The 20,878-nt window shown below is 44.9% G+C and overlaps 1 protein-coding gene across 2 annotated transcripts; it reads left to right on the top strand.

The window, feature by feature from the left end:
* The first annotated feature begins 5,187 nt into the window (after positions 1-5,187).
* LOC129629583 (2'-5'-oligoadenylate synthase 1-like) lies at positions 5,188-17,764 on the top strand. Of its 2 annotated transcripts, XM_055549660.1 has the most exons (6): positions 5,188-5,451; positions 6,766-7,054; positions 8,440-8,624; positions 11,028-11,257; positions 12,058-12,211; positions 17,333-17,764. In XM_055549660.1, exons 1-6 carry the CDS (start codon positions 5,275-5,277, stop codon positions 17,342-17,344), a joined length of 1,047 nt encoding a protein of 348 aa, XP_055405635.1. In that variant the 5' UTR covers positions 5,188-5,274; the 3' UTR covers positions 17,345-17,764. The 2 variants fall into 2 exon arrangements, with proteins under 2 accessions (XP_055405635.1, XP_055405634.1); XM_055549659.1 differs by lacking the exon at positions 17,333-17,764 and having other exon boundaries at positions 12,058-15,884.
* The last annotated feature ends 3,114 nt before the right edge of the window (positions 17,765-20,878 follow it).

The following is a 20,878-nucleotide window of genomic DNA, read 5'->3' as shown; positions in this document are numbered from 1 at the left end:
CCATGGACAGGAGAAGCCTGGTGGGCTGCAGTCCATGGGGTCACAAAGAGTCAGACGTGACTTAGTGACTAAACTACCAAAAAGATTTTTAAAGTCAGAATTGCCCTTTATTTTGGCTCAGTATTTGATACCTTTCAAATCCCCTTTTGTGTCTCCTCTTTCAGATTATCCTGTGAAATAGTTCCCAGAGCGATAAAAAAAAGTTTCTCCCAAGAAATGGAACATTTCCTGCCGTATCAGTAGAGACCTATGAGACCTTCAAGAACTAACACCCGAAAAAGATGTCCTTTTCATTATAGGGGACTGAAATGCAAAAGTAGGAAGTCAAGAGATACCTGGAGAAACAGGAAAATTTGGCCTTGGAGTACAAAATGAAGCAGGTCAAAGGCTAACAGAATTTTGCCAGGAGAACTCACTGGTCATAGCAAACACCCTCTTCCAACACCACAAGAGAAGACTCTACACATGGACATCACCAGGTGGTCAATACCAAAATCAGATTGATTATTTTCTTTGCAGCCAAAGGTGGAGAAGCTCTGTACAGTCAGCAAAAACAAGGCTGGGAGCTGACTGTGGCTCAGACCATGAACTTCTTATGGCCAAATTCAGACTTAAATTGAAGAAAGTAGGGAAAACCACTAGACCATTCAGGTATGACCTAAATCAAATCCCTTATGATTATACAGTGGAAGTGACAAATAGATTCAAGGGATTCGATCTGATGGAGTGCCTGAAGAACTATGGATGGAGGTTCGTGACACTGTACAGGAGGCAGGAATCAAGACCATCCCTAAGAAAAATAAATACAAAAAGGCAAAATGGTTGTCTGAGGAGGCCTTACAAATAGCTGAGAAAAGAAGAGAAGCTAAAGGCAAAGGAGAAAAGGAAAGATATACCCATTTGAATGCAGAGTTCCAAAGAATAACAAAGAGAGATAAGAAAGCCTTTTTCAGTGATCAATGCAAAAAAATAGAGGAAAACAATAACTGGGAAAAGCTAGAAATCTCTTCAAGAAAATGAGAGATACCAAGGGAACATTTCATGCAAAGATGGGCTCAATAAAGGACAGAAATGGTATGGCCCTAACAGAAGCAGAAGATACTAAGAAGAGGTGACAAGAATACACAGAAGAACTGTACAAAAAAGATCTTCATGACCCAGATAACCACCATGGTGTGATCACTCTCCTAGAGCCAGACATCCTGAAATGAGAAGTCAAGCGTGCCCTAAGAAGCATCACTACGAACAAATCTAGTGGAGGTGATGGAGTTCCAGTTGAGCTATTTCAAATCCTAAAAGATGATATGCCAGCTCAATATGCCAGCAAATTTGGAAGACTCCGCAGTGGCCACAGGACTGGAAAAGGTCTGTTTTCATTCCAGTCCCAAACAAAGGTAATGCCAAAGAATGTTCGAACTACCACACAATTGCACTCGTCTCACACGCTAGCAAGTAATGCTCAAAATTCTCCAAGCCAGGCTTCAACAGTACGTGAACCATGAACTTCCAGATGTTCAAGCTGGATTTAGAAAAGGCAGAGGAACCAGAGGTCAAATTGCCAACATCTGTTGGATCATGGAAAAAGCTAGAGAGTTCCAGAAAAACATCTTCTTCTGCTTTATTGAGTATGCCAAAGCCTTTGACTGTGTGGATCACAACAGACTCTGGAAAATTCTTAAAGATATGGGAATACCAGACCAGCTGACCTGCCTCTTGAGAAATCTGTATGCAGGTCAAGAAGCAACAGTAAGAACTGGACATGGAACAACAGGCTTGTTCCAAAGAGGGACAGGAGTACGTCAAGGCTGTATATTGTCAACCTGCTTATTTAACTTATATGCAGAGTACATCATGAGAAATGCTGGGCTGGATGAAGCACAAGCTGGAATCAAGATCGCTGGGAGTAATATCGATAAACTCAGATATGCAGATGACACCACCCTTATGGCAGAAAGTGAGGAAGAATTAAAGAGCCTCTTGATGAAAGTGAAAGAGGAGAGTGGAAAAGTTGGCTTAAAATTCAACATTCAGAAAACTAAGATCATGGCATCTGGTCTCATCACTTCATGGCAAATAGGTAAGGAAACAATGGAAAGAGTGAGAAACTTCATTTTGGGGGGCTCCAAAATCACTGCAGATGGTGACTGCAGACTTGAAATTAAAAGACACTTGCTCCTTGGGAGAAAAGTTATGACCAACCTACACAGCATATTAAAAAGCAGAGACATTACTTTGCCAACAAAAGTCCGTCTAGTCAAAGCTATGGTTTTTCCAATAGTTATGTATGGAGGTGGGAGTTGGACTATAAAGAAAGCTGAGCATGGCAGAATTGATGCTTTTGAACGGTGGTGTTGGAGAAGACTCTTGAGAGTCTCTTGAACTGCAAGGAGATCCAACCAGTCCGTCCTAAAGGAAATCAGTCCTGAATATTCATTGGAAGGACTGATGTTGAAGCTGAAACTCCAATATTTTGGCCACCTGATGTGAAGAACTGACTTGTTGGAAAAGACCCTGATGCTGGGAAAGCTTGAAGGCAGGAGGAGAAGGGGATGCCAGAGGATAAGATGGTTGCATGGCATCATCAACTCGATGGACTTGAGTTTGAGTAAGCTCTGGGAGTTGGTGATGGACAGGGAAGCCTGGTGTGTTGAGTCCATGGGGTTGCAAAGAGTTGGACATGACTGACTGACTGAACTCAACTGAACTGATATCAGTAAACAAGCTTGTCACAGTCATCCGCATGGCAGCCCTTAATGTGAGCTGATGAGCCCTGAGGAAACTCAGGAAGAAAGGTGAGCCCTGAGGAAAGGAAGCTCAGAATGTGAAAGCAGGAAGCGTGTGCTTGTCACTCAGTTGGGTCTGACTGTTTGTGATCCCACAGACCTGGGCTTCCCTGGTGGCTCAGTCGGTAAAGAATCCATCTGAAATTTTGGAGACCTGGGTTCGATCCCTGAGTTGGGAAGATCCCCTGGAGGAGGGCTTGGCAACCCACTCCAGTATTCTTACCTGGAGAATCCCCATGGACAGTGGAGCCTGGTGGGCTATAGTCCATGGGGTCGCACAGAATTGGACATGACTGAGCAACTAAGCAGAGCATAGACTGTAGCCCGCCAGGCTACTCTGCCCATGGGATCCTCCAGGCAAGAACACTGGAGTGGGTTGCCATTTCCTTCTCCAGGGGATCTTCCTAACATTAGCCCCAGATAGCTGAGGTGCATATCAAAGGACTGATTTCAGTGAGCCCCGACTCTGACATCTTCCCATACATAGAAAAGCACTCTATTCCTTAACTTGAGATTGTTGCTGGCCAAAATCTTGGCTTTCTCAGCCCTGCAAAGCCAAATAAAAAATACAGAGATGGAGTTTGGAGGAAACAGAAAGGTGGCTTTAATTCTCAGCCGGCAGAGAGGGGAGCTCCATAAACTCATGCCTTAAGAACTGCACCCCCCCCCCCAAAGACTTTTATAAGATGAGGGCTTCCAGTCAGGAATCAGTGATGAGGAACAAATGTGTTAGGATCTTGACTTGTTCCTCTTGCACTGTTTCAAACAGTCATAGGCTGGCATCAGTAATCCAGTAATTGAGTCTGGCAGTTTGGCAGCTCTGTGGCTGTCTTTCCGATATATAAAAAGAAGAACTTTAAGGGGAAGAGTGTTGCAAGCGTAAACACCAGATACAGGATGTATTTAGCTCACCAGGCCTCAAAGAATTGGCATTGACTAAGCACTCTCGAACACACACACAGAAAGGAAAATAGGGGTGAGCTGTAGCTCCTGCAGAGTTAGGAGGCAGAAAAGCAAATTTACAGACATGCAGAGTTAGGAGCAATTAAAGTAAAAAAAAAAAGACCCTGACGCTGGGAAAGACTGAAGGCGGGAGGAGAAGGGGATGACACAGGCTGAGATGGTTGGACGGCATCACCGACTCGATGGACATGAGTTTCAGCAAGCTCCGGGAGTTGGTGATGGACAGGGAAGCCTGGCGTGCTGCACTGAACTGACAAAGTGAAAAACCTAAGAATGTTCAGGCCTGCTCACTCTTCTCTTTAACTTCTTTGTTTTCCAGAAAGGGAAAGAAAAAAGCTCATTCCTCTATTTTTTTTTCCCCTTTTTGCCTCAATGGGATATCTGGTTTTCTTTAATTTACCCAAAAACTTTTGATGTCCAGAATACCTGACCTATGTTGCAAAACTTCTAGACAACCTGGGTCCTCCCCTCGCCTCCTTGGAGCAGTCTTCTCAGGGTCACTTGAGAGGCTGTCTCCCCGGCTTAAAGTGCTAAAAATTCCCATCGAATAAAACATAACTCTCAACTTTTATGTTGTGAATACTTTTCAGGTCGAAAGTCCTCTTTACAAATTAGGGCAGAGAGGCATGCCCGGTTACATTCGTGTTCAAAGCTGCACAGCTAGGGACAGTTCACAATTTTTCTGTCAACCTAAAGAACTAAAGTTTATGAAAAAGTAAAACATATAGATTGATGCCATAAAAAAAAGAGAGAGAAATTATGTTTGTGCGTATGTGTGCGTAAACCTAGAAAAATATCTCACAAGACTATACCAAAGTAGTTATAGTTGTAGTCTTTGAGGTTTAGGATCAGGGGTGGACTAAACAATGCTTCCGGATTTTTCTGTCTGTTTCTGTTTGCAATATACATGTACTGCTGCAAGGATCATGCTGCTGCTACTGCTGCTAAGTCACTTCAGTCGTGTCCAACTCTGTGCGACCCCATGGACTACAGCCTACCAGGCTCCTCCACCCATGGGATTTTCCAGGCAAGAGTACTGGAGTGGGGTGCCATTGCCTTCTCCGGCAAGGATCATAGGAGCCTATAAAACAATTTCATCCACAATGAAAAGAGGAAAAGGAAACCAGAAATCTATCTGTAATTGTGATTAGTCTTGGGTGAAGTATTAACAGTTTAAAAGCAGCTTTTCAGAGTACAGTCTGAAGACAGACCAGACATGCTAGTGTGCCTTGTAAAGGCAGGGAGTAATTCTGGGATTCTGGAGGAAAAAGCTGAGAGACCTGACAGGTTTGTGGGATCGCAGGAGCGTTTGGCAAGAGCATTTCATTTGCAGAGAGACAAACTAGAAACAAAGATTCAGGACAAAACTCCTCCCTTTCAAGGAACCGAAACCAGCAGCAGCATAGCTCCTCCCTGCCAGTGAAATGAAACCTAAGAGCCCCCTGGACGCAGGCAGCAGAGGAGACTGAAGCTCACAGGTTCAGGCAGCAGCTCCGCCACCTCTGGCTCTCCAGTCCCCAGCGTCACGATGAAGCTCAGCCATACCCCGGCTGAGTCTCTAGACAAGTTCATCGAAGTCCCCCTCCTGCCAAACGAGGAGTTCCGCACGCAGGTCAAACAAGCCATCGACATCATCTGCACTTTCCTGAAGGAGAGGTGTTTCCAATGTGCCCCTCACAGAGTTCGGGTGTCCAAAGTTGTGAAGGTGAGTCCAGAACGGCCTCACTGGGGAGAAGGGGGGCTGGTGAGCAAGCCTTTCCACAGAGACAGACAGAGAGCAAGAGGTTGGGGTCTGTAAGGCTGGTGGTTTCTGGTTTACCCATGCCAAAACTATATCCACACTTGTGAAAATAGCTTCTGGGGAGAGGGCATCCATCTGTAAATTTTAAAAATTAATTTATTTGTTTTAATCGGAGGATGATTACAATATTGTGATAGCTTTTGCCACACATCAACGTGAATCAGCCACAGGTGTACATGTGTCCCCCCAATCCTGAACCCCCTCCCACTCCCTCCCCGCTCCATCCCTCTGGGTTGTTCCAGAGCCCCAGCTTTGCGTGCCCTGCCTCATGCATCGAACTTAACAAATGCCCTGATGAAGTGTATAAATCACTTCTGAAACATCCACTAGGCAACCATTAAAAGAAAGAGAAAGATAGAGAAACTATGTGTGTGTGTGTCAATGTGTGTGTTGACCAAGAAAGATATCTCACAAGAGGTCCAGAATCAGCAATTAGAGAATTCTCCTGCTCTCCATGTTGGGCTCAGTTCCCCCAGCTCCACCTGTAGGTGGGGTTTGATGTCCTGCCTGCCTCTGATGCCCTGGGTGAGTGCTCCCACTCATAACGGCTTTCGGCCTCTGTCTTACGTTGGGGCTTATTCTGGGCTCTCTTCAGTTTTCTGAGCAGAAAATGCTCACACTTTGAGAGTCTTATGGCATTAAAATAGGCAAACCGAAACCCATCTGTATCAACAATCCACTAGTCTTTGAGAGGCTAAGGTTTCACCGGTTCTGCAGTCATGAGCTGGTTAAGTGTATACATTTTGAAAGCAGATAGCACCTGCGGGCTGTGAAATCTTGGGCAAGTCACCTAAACCTCTCTGTGCCTCAGTTTCCTTATCCAGGATTTTCAGGATCTTATGGGCTTGCAGGTCAAATAAACTAAGCCATGGGCCAGTTTAAGTACTAATCATGTCAGATCATAAAAAGCAGGGAGTAAAGATCATGGATCCAGGGGGAAAAAAAAAAACGGTATGAACTGCATCTCTGTCACCTACTAGCTGTGTGACTTGACTGATACATGATCTCTCTCAGCATCTGTTTCCCCATCCAGAAGATGACAACAGATAATAACAGTAGCTAGATCTCAGAGTTCTTGTGAGCATTCTAGGAGTTACAGCCACTAATGCCTTCAGAGCAGTGGCTAGTACTCAAATGTTAGTGATTGTTCTCAGCATTTTATTTAGGGAGGCTCTTCTCAATGAAATGTGTCAATACTCATTCTTATCACCTTTTTAGGGTGGCTCCTCAGGCAAAGGCACAACCCTCAGGGGACGATCAGATGCTGACCTCATCGTCTTCCTCACCAATCTCACAAGTTTTCGGGAACAGCTTGAGCGCCGAGGAGAATTCATCGAAGAAATCAGGAGACAGCTGGAAACCTGTCAAAGACAGGAAACATTTAAAGTGAAGTTTGAGGTCCGCAAACAGCAATGGGATAATCCCCGCGCTCTCAGCTTTGTGCTGAGGTCCCCTAAGCTCGACCAGGCGGTGGAGTTCGATGTCCTGCCCGCCTTTGATGCCCTGGGTGAGTGCTCCCAGCCACAAGTTCTTACAGTCTTTGTCCTATGTCAGGGCTTCTTCCGCTCTCTTTTCTTGTCTCTGAGCAGAAATGTCTCTCACTTTGAGACTCTTATTAACCAAGGTATCCCTTCAAGTAGGAAGAGAGCCCAGCATCTTTCCTGGGACAAGAATGCCTAGGGTCACACTCAGCCACTGAAGTGACGTTAAACAACAAATTGGTGCATTTGGGGGGATCAAGATATTTGTATAGAACACCTGCCAGGCTTACTAGTTTGACTTTTGGCAAACTGTGCGATTTCTTTCTAAAAACTAGGTCTAGGATAAACTCAATATGTTAATTTCTTTTTCTATGCAAAAATGAGGCAACCATTCAAACTTACACTGAGGCTTGGAATTTTGAGATAATGTGCAGGAACTTTGGGATAGGAAGCAATATATTTTTTGAGGCTCAATTTCTACTGTGTACCTTAGATGCAGGGCTTCCCTGGTGGCTCAGTGGTTAAGAATCCACCTGCCAAGCAGGAGATGCAGGTTCGATTCCTGGGTTGGGAAGATTCCCTGGAGAAGGAAATGGCAACCCACTCCAATATTCCTGCCTGGGAAATCCCATGGACAGAGGAGCCTGGCAGACTACAGCCCATAGGGTCGCAGTGGGTCGGACAGGCCTTAGCGACTGAGCACGAGCTCAGACTTGGAGGTGCAAGGCATATTCTGTGGCCTAAATGAGACAGACAGAGAACCTCTCTCCTGGAGCCTGACCATATGAACACCAGGAATGAGATGATAACTTCCTGGGACACAAATTAAATAGGGTGACCCAAAAGAGAGCAATGGGGAATCAGAGGACTTTGGAGACAGGGTGACAAGGGAGTTGACCTCTGACCTGAGGCCTGAGGGATGAGAAGAGACCAAGCACTCAAAGATTTGGGGGTTCCAGAGGAGGACACAGCAGGTGCAAAGACAGGAATGAACGTGGCATATTTGAAGAAGTGAAGCAACCAGGGGAGTCAGTGGCAAAGGGATTGAGGCAGGAGGTAAGACAAAGGAGGAGACAGGTCTCACCATCCGTGTGGGCCACTGTGAGGACATGGGATTTTATCCAGAGGTCCTGGGAAGCAAGAAGTGGACAGATCAGGTTTAAAGGGCTCGTATGGGCTGTGGAGGATCCAGGGAGGAGGGTGCCGCCACCTCTGCTGAGTCCAGGTGAGAGACGATGGGTGACGGTGGTAGAGGCGGGAGAAGGGAGGACCGGGGATGGACCTCAGGCCCCCTGGTCTGGGCCTGCTGACCTCCCCACTGCCCCCCATGGCCAGTGAGTCTGTGTCCCTGGGGCGACAGAAAGAAACTCAGAGAAGAGCTGACGTCGAAACATGGATTCATTCCCAACAGGTCAGTTGACCAAAGGTTACAGACCTGACCCTCAAATCTACATCCAGCTCATCCAAGAGTGCGAGAACCAGAGGAAAGAGGGCGAGTTCTCCCCCTGCTTCACAGAGCTGCAGCGAGACTTCCTGAAGAATCGTCCACCCAAGCTGAAGAGCCTCATCCGCCTGGTGAAGCACTGGTACCAACTGGTATGGCGGTCCCATCTGGGCAGAGAGCCAAGGAGGAGGAGGAGGAGGAGGGGAAGGGAGAGAGTGAGGACAGGAGAGGAGGGAGGGAGGTGTGGAGGGAGGGAAGGAGCAGGGAGAGGTGTGGGGAGGAGAAGAAAGAGGAGACGGAGGAGGGGAGGAATCAGAAAGGATGCAGGAGGCAGGAGGGAGCCGGATGGAGACGAATGGAGAGGAGGGAAAGGGAGTCTGGAGGGAGACTATGAGAAGAAGAACATGGAGGAGTAGACACTGGTCAGAAGGGGAAAAAACAGGGGGAAGAAGGGTAGGGTCTGGGACATTGCCAGTGGACTCAGGTATCTTACTCTTCCCGGTTCTCCCATATCAGCAAATGACAGCTCCATCCTTTCAGTTGCTCCGGACCAAACCATGGGTCTTCCTTATCTTTTTCATACACACACACACACACACCCCCCACTAATCTACGAACAGCTTGGTCCTGTATTAAATATCATCATCAACTACCCGCTCACCCCTACTCCCAGGCTGCTCTCTCCTCTTCATTGGTCCACCAAGAAGGAAACTCTACTTCAGCCTCAGGGCCTTTGCATGATCTTATTTGTTTGTTTATTGTCTGTCTTCCCTATGAGAATGTACATAAAAGAAGGCATTTGTATAATTTATTTGTGTGTATTGTATAAATATATATGATACTGCATGTTTTATTCACTGCTGTTGCCCTAGAACCTAGAACAGTGCCTGGAATATAATAGCTTCTCAGTAAGTAATTATTCAATGAATTAATGAGTGCTCCCCCCCGCCCCCCACTCCCCTTTGCTCACTTCCTAGCTGTCTGAATCTGGGCAAATGAATTAACCTCTTGTCCTTCCCATTTTCTCCCTTGAAAAGAGTGGCATGGCACAGCAACACTGAATCATATACCATGAGGCCGTGCAAACAGATTGCTTCAGGTAGTATGCATATTTGAAGAACATTAACCCCTCAAATCCATGAGCATGGTACCTCTTTCCATTTATTTTTGTCATCTTCAGCTGCTCTCCTCAAAGTCAGTTATAGGTCTTTCAAGTGGTTGAATTTATTCCTAGTTTTTAAAATTTTTGAAATGTAATTGCAAATGGGATGGCTTTTAAATTTCTCTAATGAGGTGGATGAAACTGGAGCCTATTATACAGAATGAAGTGAGCCAGAAAAAAAAACACCAATACACTATACTAACACATATATATGGAATTTAGAAAGATGGTAATGATAACCCTGTATGCGAGACAGCAAAAGAGACACAGATGTCTACAACAGTCTTCTGGACTCTGTGGGAGAGGGCAATGGGGGATGATTTGGGAGAATGGCATTGAAACATGTAAATTATCACATGTGAAACAAATCACCAGTCCAGGTTCAATGCATGATACAGGATGCTCGAGGCTGGTGCACTGGGATGACCCAGAGGGATGGGATGGGGAGGGAGGAGGGAGGGGGGTTCAGGATGGGGAACACATGTACACCCATGGCTGATGCATATCAATTTATGGCAAAACCGATACAATATTGTAGAGTAAATAAATAAATAAAACTGAGATTAGATTAAAAAATAAATAAATGAATTTCTCATTGTGATAGTTTGTTACTCATATATAGAAATACAGCATATTTCTATGTATTATTACTGTATCCTGCACTCTTCCTATATTCACTTTTTATTTCTAATAGTTTTTTGGAGGTGCCTAGCATTTTCTATGTATAGTGCCATGTCATCTGCAGATAGCAATAGCTTTAAACTTCCTTTTTAATTTACATGGATATTGTTTCTTTTTCTTGCCTGATTGCCATGAATGGACTTCCAATACTATGTTGAATAAGTGTGAGGAGAGTGGGCATATGTGTCTTGTTCTTGATTTTAAAGAAAAAGCTTTCAGCCTTCACCACTGAGTGTGATGTCAGCTGTAGGTTGGTCATATGTGGCCTTTATTGAGTTATGTTCTCTCCATACCCACCTTGTTAAGAGTTTGTATGACAGTGGTTGTTGAATTTTCTCAATTTTTTTTCTGTATATGGGAAAATAATCATGTTTTTATCCTTTATTTTGTTAATAGAAATGTATCTCTTTGATTGATTTGTGGATTCTGACATCCTCGCATCACTGGACTATATCCAACTTGATCATGCTGTGTGACCGAGTAATACGCTGGCGAATTTGCTTTGCTAATATCTTGTAGAGGATTTTCCCGTCTATCATTAGGCCTGCTGTTTTCTTTTTTGTGCTGCATTTTTCTGCTTTTGGTGTAAAATGAGTTTGGAATCATCTCCTAATCCTCACTTTTTTGAAATAGTTTGAGAAGGATAAGCATCAACTCTTCTCCACACAAAAGCTGAACAAACTCATGTTTCTAATTTGTTCCCTCTTCTCAGTGTAAGGAGCATGAGAATAACCTGCCCCCACAGTATGCCCTGGAGCTGCTGACCGTCTATGCCTGGGAACAGGGAAGCGCAAAACCAGAATTCAGCACAGCTCAGGGATTTCGGACTGTTTTGGAGTTAATCCTGAAGCATCAGGACCTCTGCATCTACTGGAAAAAGTATTATGACACTGAAAACTCTTTTATTAGACAATACCTGAAGAGACAACTTGCAAAACCCAGGTACTCTATCTTCACATGGCTTAGATTCCCACATAAATGCAGCTCTGATTACAGCTGTGTCACCTTGGACATGCAGGAAGAGGGAGGTTTCCACAGTTACTGATCATCATCTATTCTCAGTCACTGTGCTGGGCACTTTACTCCTACCATCTGATTGAAATAATAACCTGCAACCCTGTGAGGCAGGCACTGTGCTAACCACAGATCCCTGAGGTATGGAAAAAGAAGAGCTTGTGCAAACTTTACAGAAAGTGAGTGAAAGAGCTAAAATTTGACTCAAATACCAATAGCTGTAGCAGTAATAAAAATTGCTTCCAGGAAGTAAGAGCTTGCTGTAAAACAAAAACACTCTGATAGAATAGGGGAATTTTGGTTATTAAACCTGTCGTGTATAGACCCCTCATTATGTTTCAGTTACTGTTGGGAGCATGTCAAGGGCTTCTCTAGATCCTCATACAACATCCTTTGAGGTAGGGATTTTCAAATCTGCCCATTTCACAGATGAGGATACTGAGGACTAGAGATTCAGGTGACCTGCCCAGAGAGACACCACTACTAAAGAGCAGAGGTGAGATTGAAACCAGGTCTCTCCAGGCCCAAATGCAAGCCTCCTTCACCTCGTGTTCAATGCCCACTGTAGGGCAGGGCACCCAGGTCACAACCCAGGGAGAGATGTCCATGGGGCCTCCAGCTGCCCCCAGAAACAGCCTACCCAGGCTGGTATTTTGCCCTGCCGGGAGCTCTGAACACCCCAGACACAGCCCATGTACTCACCTGCCCCTCTTGACTGTTGTTTGCAGGCCTGTGATTCTGGACCCAGCTGACCCGACTGGAAATGTGGCTGGTAGAGAGCCACAGAGGTGGCAGCTGCTGGCACAGGAGGTTACAGTCTGGCTGAGGTATTCGTGCTGTAAGAACTTGAATGGGATGCCAGTGAGCACCTGGAACGTGCCGGTGAGAACTCCTGATTTCTTCATGTGACCTGAAATTGATGGCATGTTGAGATAACAACTTCTAGAAATGCTACTTGAATCAAACACAGTTTCATCTCGGTCTTTGTATTCTTTCATTGTGGTTACTAGAATATGTAGAATTACACCTGTGTCTGCCCCAGAATGAATCACTGGGTTAGACAGCAAGCTTACCAACTTACATTGCCACCCTGCCTTGGTACCAAAACCAACGTGTCGTCGACAAAAGTCCATTCCAGAAAAACTCCCATAAGGACACACAAAAGATCAAGATGTTCTTACTGTCTGAGTCACTGGTCACCTAAGTGGCTGGAAGACAGCCTTTGGCTTCTCCATATTGCTGTTCCTCCTTTGAGGCCTCCAGCATCCCCGTGAGATGGGTTTTACTCTGATTCTCATAGTAATACATTGAGACATGGCCACTCACTCAGAGTCCCCTGATGAGTGAGAGACGAGAGTGTGAAGTTGAACCCTGGTCCTTCTTGCTATGAAGCTCCTGCTCTTTGTCGCTGCTCTCAATGTGTCTTCATACACTGAATTTTTCTGTTTCGCATTTGTGGACCACGACAAGGAATCTAGCAGAGCCTCAATGGAGGGAACACACTCGGCTGAGGGTCCCAGCTACTGCCCTCCGTGATCCATCTCCACGTTGACACCAAGCCACGCCGCCTACCTGCAGCTCCCAGACAATGACCACGGGTGCCAGAGACACTCAGGCAGCCCCATTCCTGAGAGTCAGGGGAAGCTCTGACATGGAACATTGGCGAAAGGACTCTCCACGACCTTGCTGGACCTTGTCTTGACTGCAGAGGCAACTGCAGGGTCCTTCTTTCTTGCCTTTACCCAGAGTCAGATTAGATCAGGGTTGTCAGCTTTCGCAGCTTCCATAAGATCCCTGATCATTGTCTCTCACCTGGGTGTTTCCCCAAAGAACAATCTCCCACATTGAATCTCACATTGGCATCTGCTCCTTAGAGTGACCCAGACCCACACAAGCACCTCTGCCACCACCCTCAAGGTAGGTGTGGGCTCTTCAGCAAATCCTAGCTGTGATGATGACCCGAGGTACCATCCTGGTCATCCTCAGCCATCACCTCTTCTCTTGTCACTGCCTACGAGGTGGCTCCTAGATGAAGCCACCATCTCACCCTCTCCCCACCCCATCTCAACCCTCATTCCTGCTCCTTGGCCGGGGCTTCTGTGTTTATCCTTTCTATATTTGTGTTCTCAGAGGCTTTGACATCTGGGCCCTGCTGATCCTGGAGAGACTGCCCTCCCGGGGTTGGCTGTTTCCTAGACACAGCCAGCAGCTCACTGTTGGCCTTTCCCATGCAAACCTGTCGAGCATTTCCTCTCTGCTCCACTGCCCAGACTCAGAGCCAGTCTGAGCCACAACCCACCCTGCCCCACTCATGCTGGGACCAGGTACCAGATGACTCAGGAAACCCCTTCCTCTCCACAGCCCTCTTACATTATTCATACTTGCCATCCAAAGACTGCTTTCCCTGCCTCACCTGCCTTTCCCAGAGAAATGACCATCAAGGTCTTGGCCTTGTTTTCCTCTAACTCGGTCTGTCTCATGGAAGACCCTGGGGGTTCCCGTGTGGCCTGGACACAGGATGACAGGCTGTGTCTCCTGTTTCTAGGGACCTGGGAGGACCATACTTGGTCATTGATTTAAACATGAGAGTGAGAAATATGGTTGTTTTTAAACAAGAGGAAGAATCCCAAAGTGTCTTCAAAACTTGGATCCTTACTCTCTAGTCTCTTCTGTCTCGATTTCCATGTCGATGTCGAGTCTTTCTGAAAATGGGATTCTACTCCCCATGGGGTTTTGTTACCACGGTGTTATCTTTAGCACATGTATCTCTTCATGCGGAGAGGACACTTTGGAATCACATGTAATTACCATGTGGGTGGTCCACTTGTATTGTTTTCTGAGAGTGTTTCAGAATTGTACATAAAGCTACAGTCACTAGTAGATGAATTGAACTGGTAAATAGTTGCTCAATTGAAGAGCCACATGGATCATATGGTAGCTGCTACTGCTTCTGCTAAGTCGCTTCAGTCATGTCCAATTCTGCGCAACCCCATAGACGGCAGCCCACCAGGCTCCAGCGTCCCTGGGACTCTCCAGGCAAGAACACTGGAGTGGGTTGCCATTTCCTTCTCCAGGGGATCTCCCAACCCAGGGATCGAACCCAGGTCTCCCACATTGCAAGCAGGTTCTTTACCAGCTGAGCCACCAGGGAAGCCCAAGGCCCTCATTATTTTGTCATTAACCCCTTATCAGATAGTGGTTTGTAATCATTTTCTCTATTTCCATTCCCTTTTCTCCCTTTTATTTTATGCCTGTTTTTCATTTTTATTTTATATGGAGTATAGTTGATTTACATTGTGTGTTAGTTTGAATGTACAGCAAAGTGATTCAGCTATACATATATCTATTCTTTTTCATCAATTACCTTTTCACTTCATTGTGTTGTTTTCATTTGCTGGGCAGAAGCTTTTTAGTTGGATTAGTTCCCCTTTGTCTATTTTTGTTTTATTGTCAGTGTTTTGTTTACACAGTCAATTACTCTTTGGCAAAGTTGTCAAGAATATACAATGAGAAAAGGACAGTCTCTTCAATAAATCAAGCTGGGAAAATTGGACATCCACATGCAAAAGGATAAAATCACAACTTTTCTTCCAGCATGCACAAATATCAACTCAGAATAGATAAAGGCCTAAACATAAGAGCTGAAACTGTAAAACTCCTAGAAGAAAACACAGGGAGAAAGCTTCAAGACGTAAAGTTGGCAAGACTTTATGACTATCATATCAAAACACAGACAAATGGGTGTGAGTTGGTGGTCTGTACTAGTTCTGCTGTGTGGATGCCAAGTATTCTGGCAGCATTTGCTGAAGGGACCATCCGTCCCCACTGTTCTGCAGAACCACCTCAGACATACGTCCAGAGTCATCTGTGTGTGAGCCTGCGTTATATCATTGATCAATTTTTGTGTCCTTGGTTTAATACTACCTTTACTAATTATGATAGCCTGATATTAATTCTCAGTGTCTTATAGAAAACTCTGTTCTATCCAAACTAATGTCTTCTCTTGGCTTTGTCTATTTCTATGTCAATATTATACTCAGTTTGTGAATTTTCACCCAAAATACAGGGAAGCATTTGATTAGAATTCCATAAATTAGTTCAGGGAAAATGACATCCATGTAATATTGAGAATTCCAGTCCACAAACTTGGAACTTCTTTCCATTAATTTTCTTCTTTAATTACTCTGTAACTACATTTTATAGTTTTCCCCTGCATTGCTATTACATATGCTTTCTCATATTATTCCTAGATATCCTTATTTATATTAGTGTACTTAGCAAGTTTTCCTAAATTTCCTTTGTAATGTTGGTTTCATGACGACCTCAATGTTTTCAGTGGAGATGTGGATTATAGTATGATGAGTGAGCTTTATACTTTTCTTAATTTTGTGGTTTTGTTGTATTTTGCTGTAAATCTTTATTGCTTATATGACCACAAGAAACAATAAAGCATTTTCTTTCAAAACTTTTTTGGATAAGTGTTTGTCAGCTGAACTCTGATGATTTGGTCAAAGCTGGTAGACACAGGTGACACAAAGCTCGAGGGTGGTGCACATCAGAACTGCTGGTTCAACCACAAATTCATGAGACTCAGAACAGAGAAGAGAGCGTGTAAGGGATGATGGACATGCTCGTATGCAATCTGAAACACCCGAGTCATAAACGCCTCATTGCCCAGAGCTGAGTCCTCATTCTGGGCCACTTCCTGCCGAGGAAACAAAACTGGGGAGAATGGAGATTAAAGCAGGAGAGATGAGGGTGGAGTTCTCTGAGCCTCCCTGGAGGTTCAGCACCTTGTCGGGGGCCCCAGCCCCACCAGGGCTGCAGTCTGCTGTACCACCTGCCTTCCGGGCTCCCAGCTCCATGGGAGCTGTCCTGTCTCAGGGCTTCTTTCTCTCTCTGTTCATGTTTCTGAGCACGTCTCCCACAGTTCGAGAGCCTTACCAAAATGAGGTGTCTCTAAAAAGTGGAGCAGAGCTCATCGTATCTCTCCTGGGGCAGTCGTGCCTAAACCAAGCAAGCAACAGGAAACGGTAAATTGGCACAATTTGGGGACAAGACATTCTTTATGGAACCCCCACCAGCCTTACTTGTTTGAATTATGGCAAAGTGTGTGAACTTAATTTTTCTAACAATGGGGCAGCATAGATTGATCCTCTGCAGTTGGAGACCTGAGAGGTACAGTTTTTCTTTTTTTTTAGAGGTGTACTTTTGTGGGATTTGATACATAGGAAGTTTTTAATTAATACCTGCCATTATGATTATAAATAATTACCATCACTATCTTACTCACAGCAAAGAGTGTTTAGTAATGATCTCTCCAGCCTGGTTCAAATTGTGGTGCTGGAGAAGACTCTTGAGAGTCCCTTGGACTGCCTGCATGGAGATCAAACCAGTCAATCCTTAAGGAAATCAACTCTGAATATTCACTGGAAGGACTGATACCGAAGCTGAAACTCCCATACTTTGGCCACCTGATGGGAAGAGTCGACTCATTGGAAAAGACCCTGATTCTGGGAAAGATTGAGGGCAGGAGGAGAAGGGGACAACAAAGGATGAGATGGCTGGATGGCATCTCTGACTCAATGGACTTGAGTTTGAGTGAACTCTGGGAGTTGGCGATGGACAGGGAGGGCTGGTTTGATGCAGGCCATGGGGTTGCAAAGAGTCAGACATGACTGAGTGACTGAACTGAGACCATTAGCCAATTTAAGATCCAATAAAAACTTTTTTGAGGGGTTTCTCAGGTAGGTAAAGAATCTACCTGCCAATCCCTGGGTCAGGAGATCCCCTAGAGAAGGAAATGGCAACCCACTCCAGTATTCTTGCCTGGAGAATCCCATGGACAGGAGAAGCCTGGTGGGCTGCAGTCCATGGGGTCACAAAGAGTCAGACGTGACTTAGTGACTAAACTACCAAAAAGATTTTTAAAGTCAGAATTGCCCTTTATTTTGGCTCAGTATTTGATACCTTTCAAATCCCCTTTTGTGTCTCCTCTTTCAGATTATCCTGTGAAATAGTTCCCAGAGCGATAAAAAAAAGTTTCTCCCAAGAAATGGAACATTTCCTGCCGTATCAGTAGAGACCTATGAGACCTTCAAGAACTAACACCCGAAAAAGATGTCCTTTTCATTATAGGGGACTGAAATGCAAAAGTAGGAAGTCAAGAGATACCTGGAGAAACAGGAAAATTTGGCCTTGGAGTACAAAATGAAGCAGGTCAAAGGCTAACAGAATTTTGCCAGGAGAACTCACTGGTCATAGCAAACACCCTCTTCCAACACCACAAGAGAAGACTCTACACATGGACATCACCAGGTGGTCAATACCAAAATCAGATTGATTATTTTCTTTGCAGCCAAAGGTGGAGAAGCTCTGTACAGTCAGCAAAAACAAGGCTGGGAGCTGACTGTGGCTCAGACCATGAACTTCTTATGGCCAAATTCAGACTTAAATTGAAGAAAGTAGGGAAAACCACTAGACCATTCAGGTATGACCTAAATCAAATCCCTTATGATTATACAGTGGAAGTGACAAATAGATTCAAGGGATTCGATCTGATGGAGTGCCTGAAGAACTATGGATGGAGGTTCGTGACACTGTACAGGAGGCAGGAATCAAGACCATCCCTAAGAAAAATAAATACAAAAAGGCAAAATGGTTGTCTGAGGAGGCCTTACAAATAGCTGAGAAAAGAAGAGAAGCTAAAGGCAAAGGAGAAAAGGAAAGATATACCCATTTGAATGCAGAGTTCCAAAGAATAACAAAGAGAGATAAGAAAGCCTTTTTCAGTGATCAATGCAAAAAAATAGAGGAAAACAATAACTGGGAAAAGCTAGAAATCTCTTCAAGAAAATGAGAGATACCAAGGGAACATTTCATGCAAAGATGGGCTCAATAAAGGACAGAAATGGTATGGCCCTAACAGAAGCAGAAGATACTAAGAAGAGGTGACAAGAATACACAGAAGAACTGTACAAAAAAGATCTTCATGACCCAGATAACCACCATGGTGTGATCACTCTCCTAGAGCCAGACATCCTGAAATGAGAAGTCAAGCGTGCCCTAAGAAGCATCACTACGAACAAATCTAGTGGAGGTGATGGAGTTCCAGTTGAGCTATTTCAAATCCTAAAAGATGATATGCCAGCTCAATATGCCAGCAAATTTGGAAGACTCCGCAGTGGCCACAGGACTGGAAAAGGTCTGTTTTCATTCCAGTCCCAAACAAAGGTAATGCCAAAGAATGTTCGAACTACCACACAATTGCACTCGTCTCACACGCTAGCAAGTAATGCTCAAAATTCTCCAAGCCAGGCTTCAACAGTACGTGAACCATGAACTTCCAGATGTTCAAGCTGGATTTAGAAAAGGCAGAGGAACCAGAGGTCAAATTGCCAACATCTGTTGGATCATGGAAAAAGCTAGAGAGTTCCAGAAAAACATCTTCTTCTGCTTTATTGAGTATGCCAAAGCCTTTGACTGTGTGGATCACAACAGACTCTGGAAAATTCTTAAAGATATGGGAATACCAGACCAGCTGACCTGCCTCTTGAGAAATCTGTATGCAGGTCAAGAAGCAACAGTAAGAACTGGACATGGAACAACAGGCTTGTTCCAAAGAGGGACAGGAGTACGTCAAGGCTGTATATTGTCAACCTGCTTATTTAACTTATATGCAGAGTACATCATGAGAAATGCTGGGCTGGATGAAGCACAAGCTGGAATCAAGATCGCTGGGAGTAATATCGATAAACTCAGATATGCAGATGACACCACCCTTATGGCAGAAAGTGAGGAAGAATTAAAGAGCCTCTTGATGAAAGTGAAAGAGGAGAGTGGAAAAGTTGGCTTAAAATTCAACATTCAGAAAACTAAGATCATGGCATCTGGTCTCATCACTTCATGGCAAATAGGTAAGGAAACAATGGAAAGAGTGAGAAACTTCATTTTGGGGGGCTCCAAAATCACTGCAGATGGTGACTGCAGACTTGAAATTAAAAGACACTTGCTCCTTGGGAGAAAAGTTATGACCAACCTACACAGCATATTAAAAAGCAGAGACATTACTTTGCCAACAAAAGTCCGTCTAGTCAAAGCTATGGTTTTTCCAATAGTTATGTATGGAGGTGGGAGTTGGACTATAAAGAAAGCTGAGCATGGCAGAATTGATGCTTTTGAACGGTGGTGTTGGAGAAGACTCTTGAGAGTCTCTTGAACTGCAAGGAGATCCAACCAGTCCGTCCTAAAGGAAATCAGTCCTGAATATTCATTGGAAGGACTGATGTTGAAGCTGAAACTCCAATATTTTGGCCACCTGATGTGAAGAACTGACTTGTTGGAAAAGACCCTGATGCTGGGAAAGCTTGAAGGCAGGAGGAGAAGGGGATGCCAGAGGATAAGATGGTTGCATGGCATCATCAACTCGATGGACTTGAGTTTGAGTAAGCTCTGGGAGTTGGTGATGGACAGGGAAGCCTGGTGTGTTGAGTCCATGGGGTTGCAAAGAGTTGGACATGACTGACTGACTGAACTCAACTGAACTGATATCAGTAAACAAGCTTGTCACAGTCATCCGCATGGCAGCCCTTAATGTGAGCTGATGAGCCCTGAGGAAACTCAGGAAGAAAGGTGAGCCCTGAGGAAAGGAAGCTCAGAATGTGAAAGCAGGAAGCGTGTGCTTGTCACTCAGTTGGGTCTGACTGTTTGTGATCCCACAGACCTGGGCTTCCCTGGTGGCTCAGTCGGTAAAGAATCCATCTGAAATTTTGGAGACCTGGGTTCGATCCCTGAGTTGGGAAGATCCCCTGGAGGAGGGCTTGGCAACCCACTCCAGTATTCTTACCTGGAGAATCCCCATGGACAGTGGAGCCTGGTGGGCTATAGTCCATGGGGTCGCACAGAATTGGACATGACTGAGCAACTAAGCAGAGCATAGACTGTAGCCCGCCAGGCTACTCTGCCCATGGGATCCTCCAGGCAAGAACACTGGAGTGGGTTGCCATTTCCTTCTCCAGGGGATCTTCCTAACATTAGCCCCAGATAGCTGAGGTGCATATCAAAGGACTGATTTCAGTGAGCCCCGACTCTGACATCTTCCCATACATAGAAAAGCACTCTATTCCTTAACTTGAGATTGTTGCTGGCCAAAATCTTGGCTTTCTCAGCCCTGCAAAGCCAAATAAAAAATACAGAGATGGAGTTTGGAGGAAACAGAAAGGTGGCTTTAATTCTCAGCCGGCAGAGAGGGGAGCTCCATAAACTCATGCCTTAAGAACTGCACCCCCCCCCCCAAAGACTTTTATAAGATGAGGGCTTCCAGTCAGGAATCAGTGATGAGGAACAAATGTGTTAGGATCTTGACTTGTTCCTCTTGCACTGTTTCAAACAGTCATAGGCTGGCATCAGTAATCCAGTAATTGAGTCTGGCAGTTTGGCAGCTCTGTGGCTGTCTTTCCGATATATAAAAAGAAGAACTTTAAGGGGAAGAGTGTTGCAAGCGTAAACACCAGATACAGGATGTATTTAGCTCACCAGGCCTCAAAGAAT

Source organism: Bubalus kerabau, chromosome 16, assembly GCF_029407905.1.
Source record: "Bubalus kerabau isolate K-KA32 ecotype Philippines breed swamp buffalo chromosome 16, PCC_UOA_SB_1v2, whole genome shotgun sequence".
NCBI classification, from domain to species: domain Eukaryota; kingdom Metazoa; phylum Chordata; class Mammalia; order Artiodactyla; family Bovidae; genus Bubalus; species Bubalus kerabau.
This window is presented reverse-complemented; position numbering and strand designations above follow the sequence as displayed.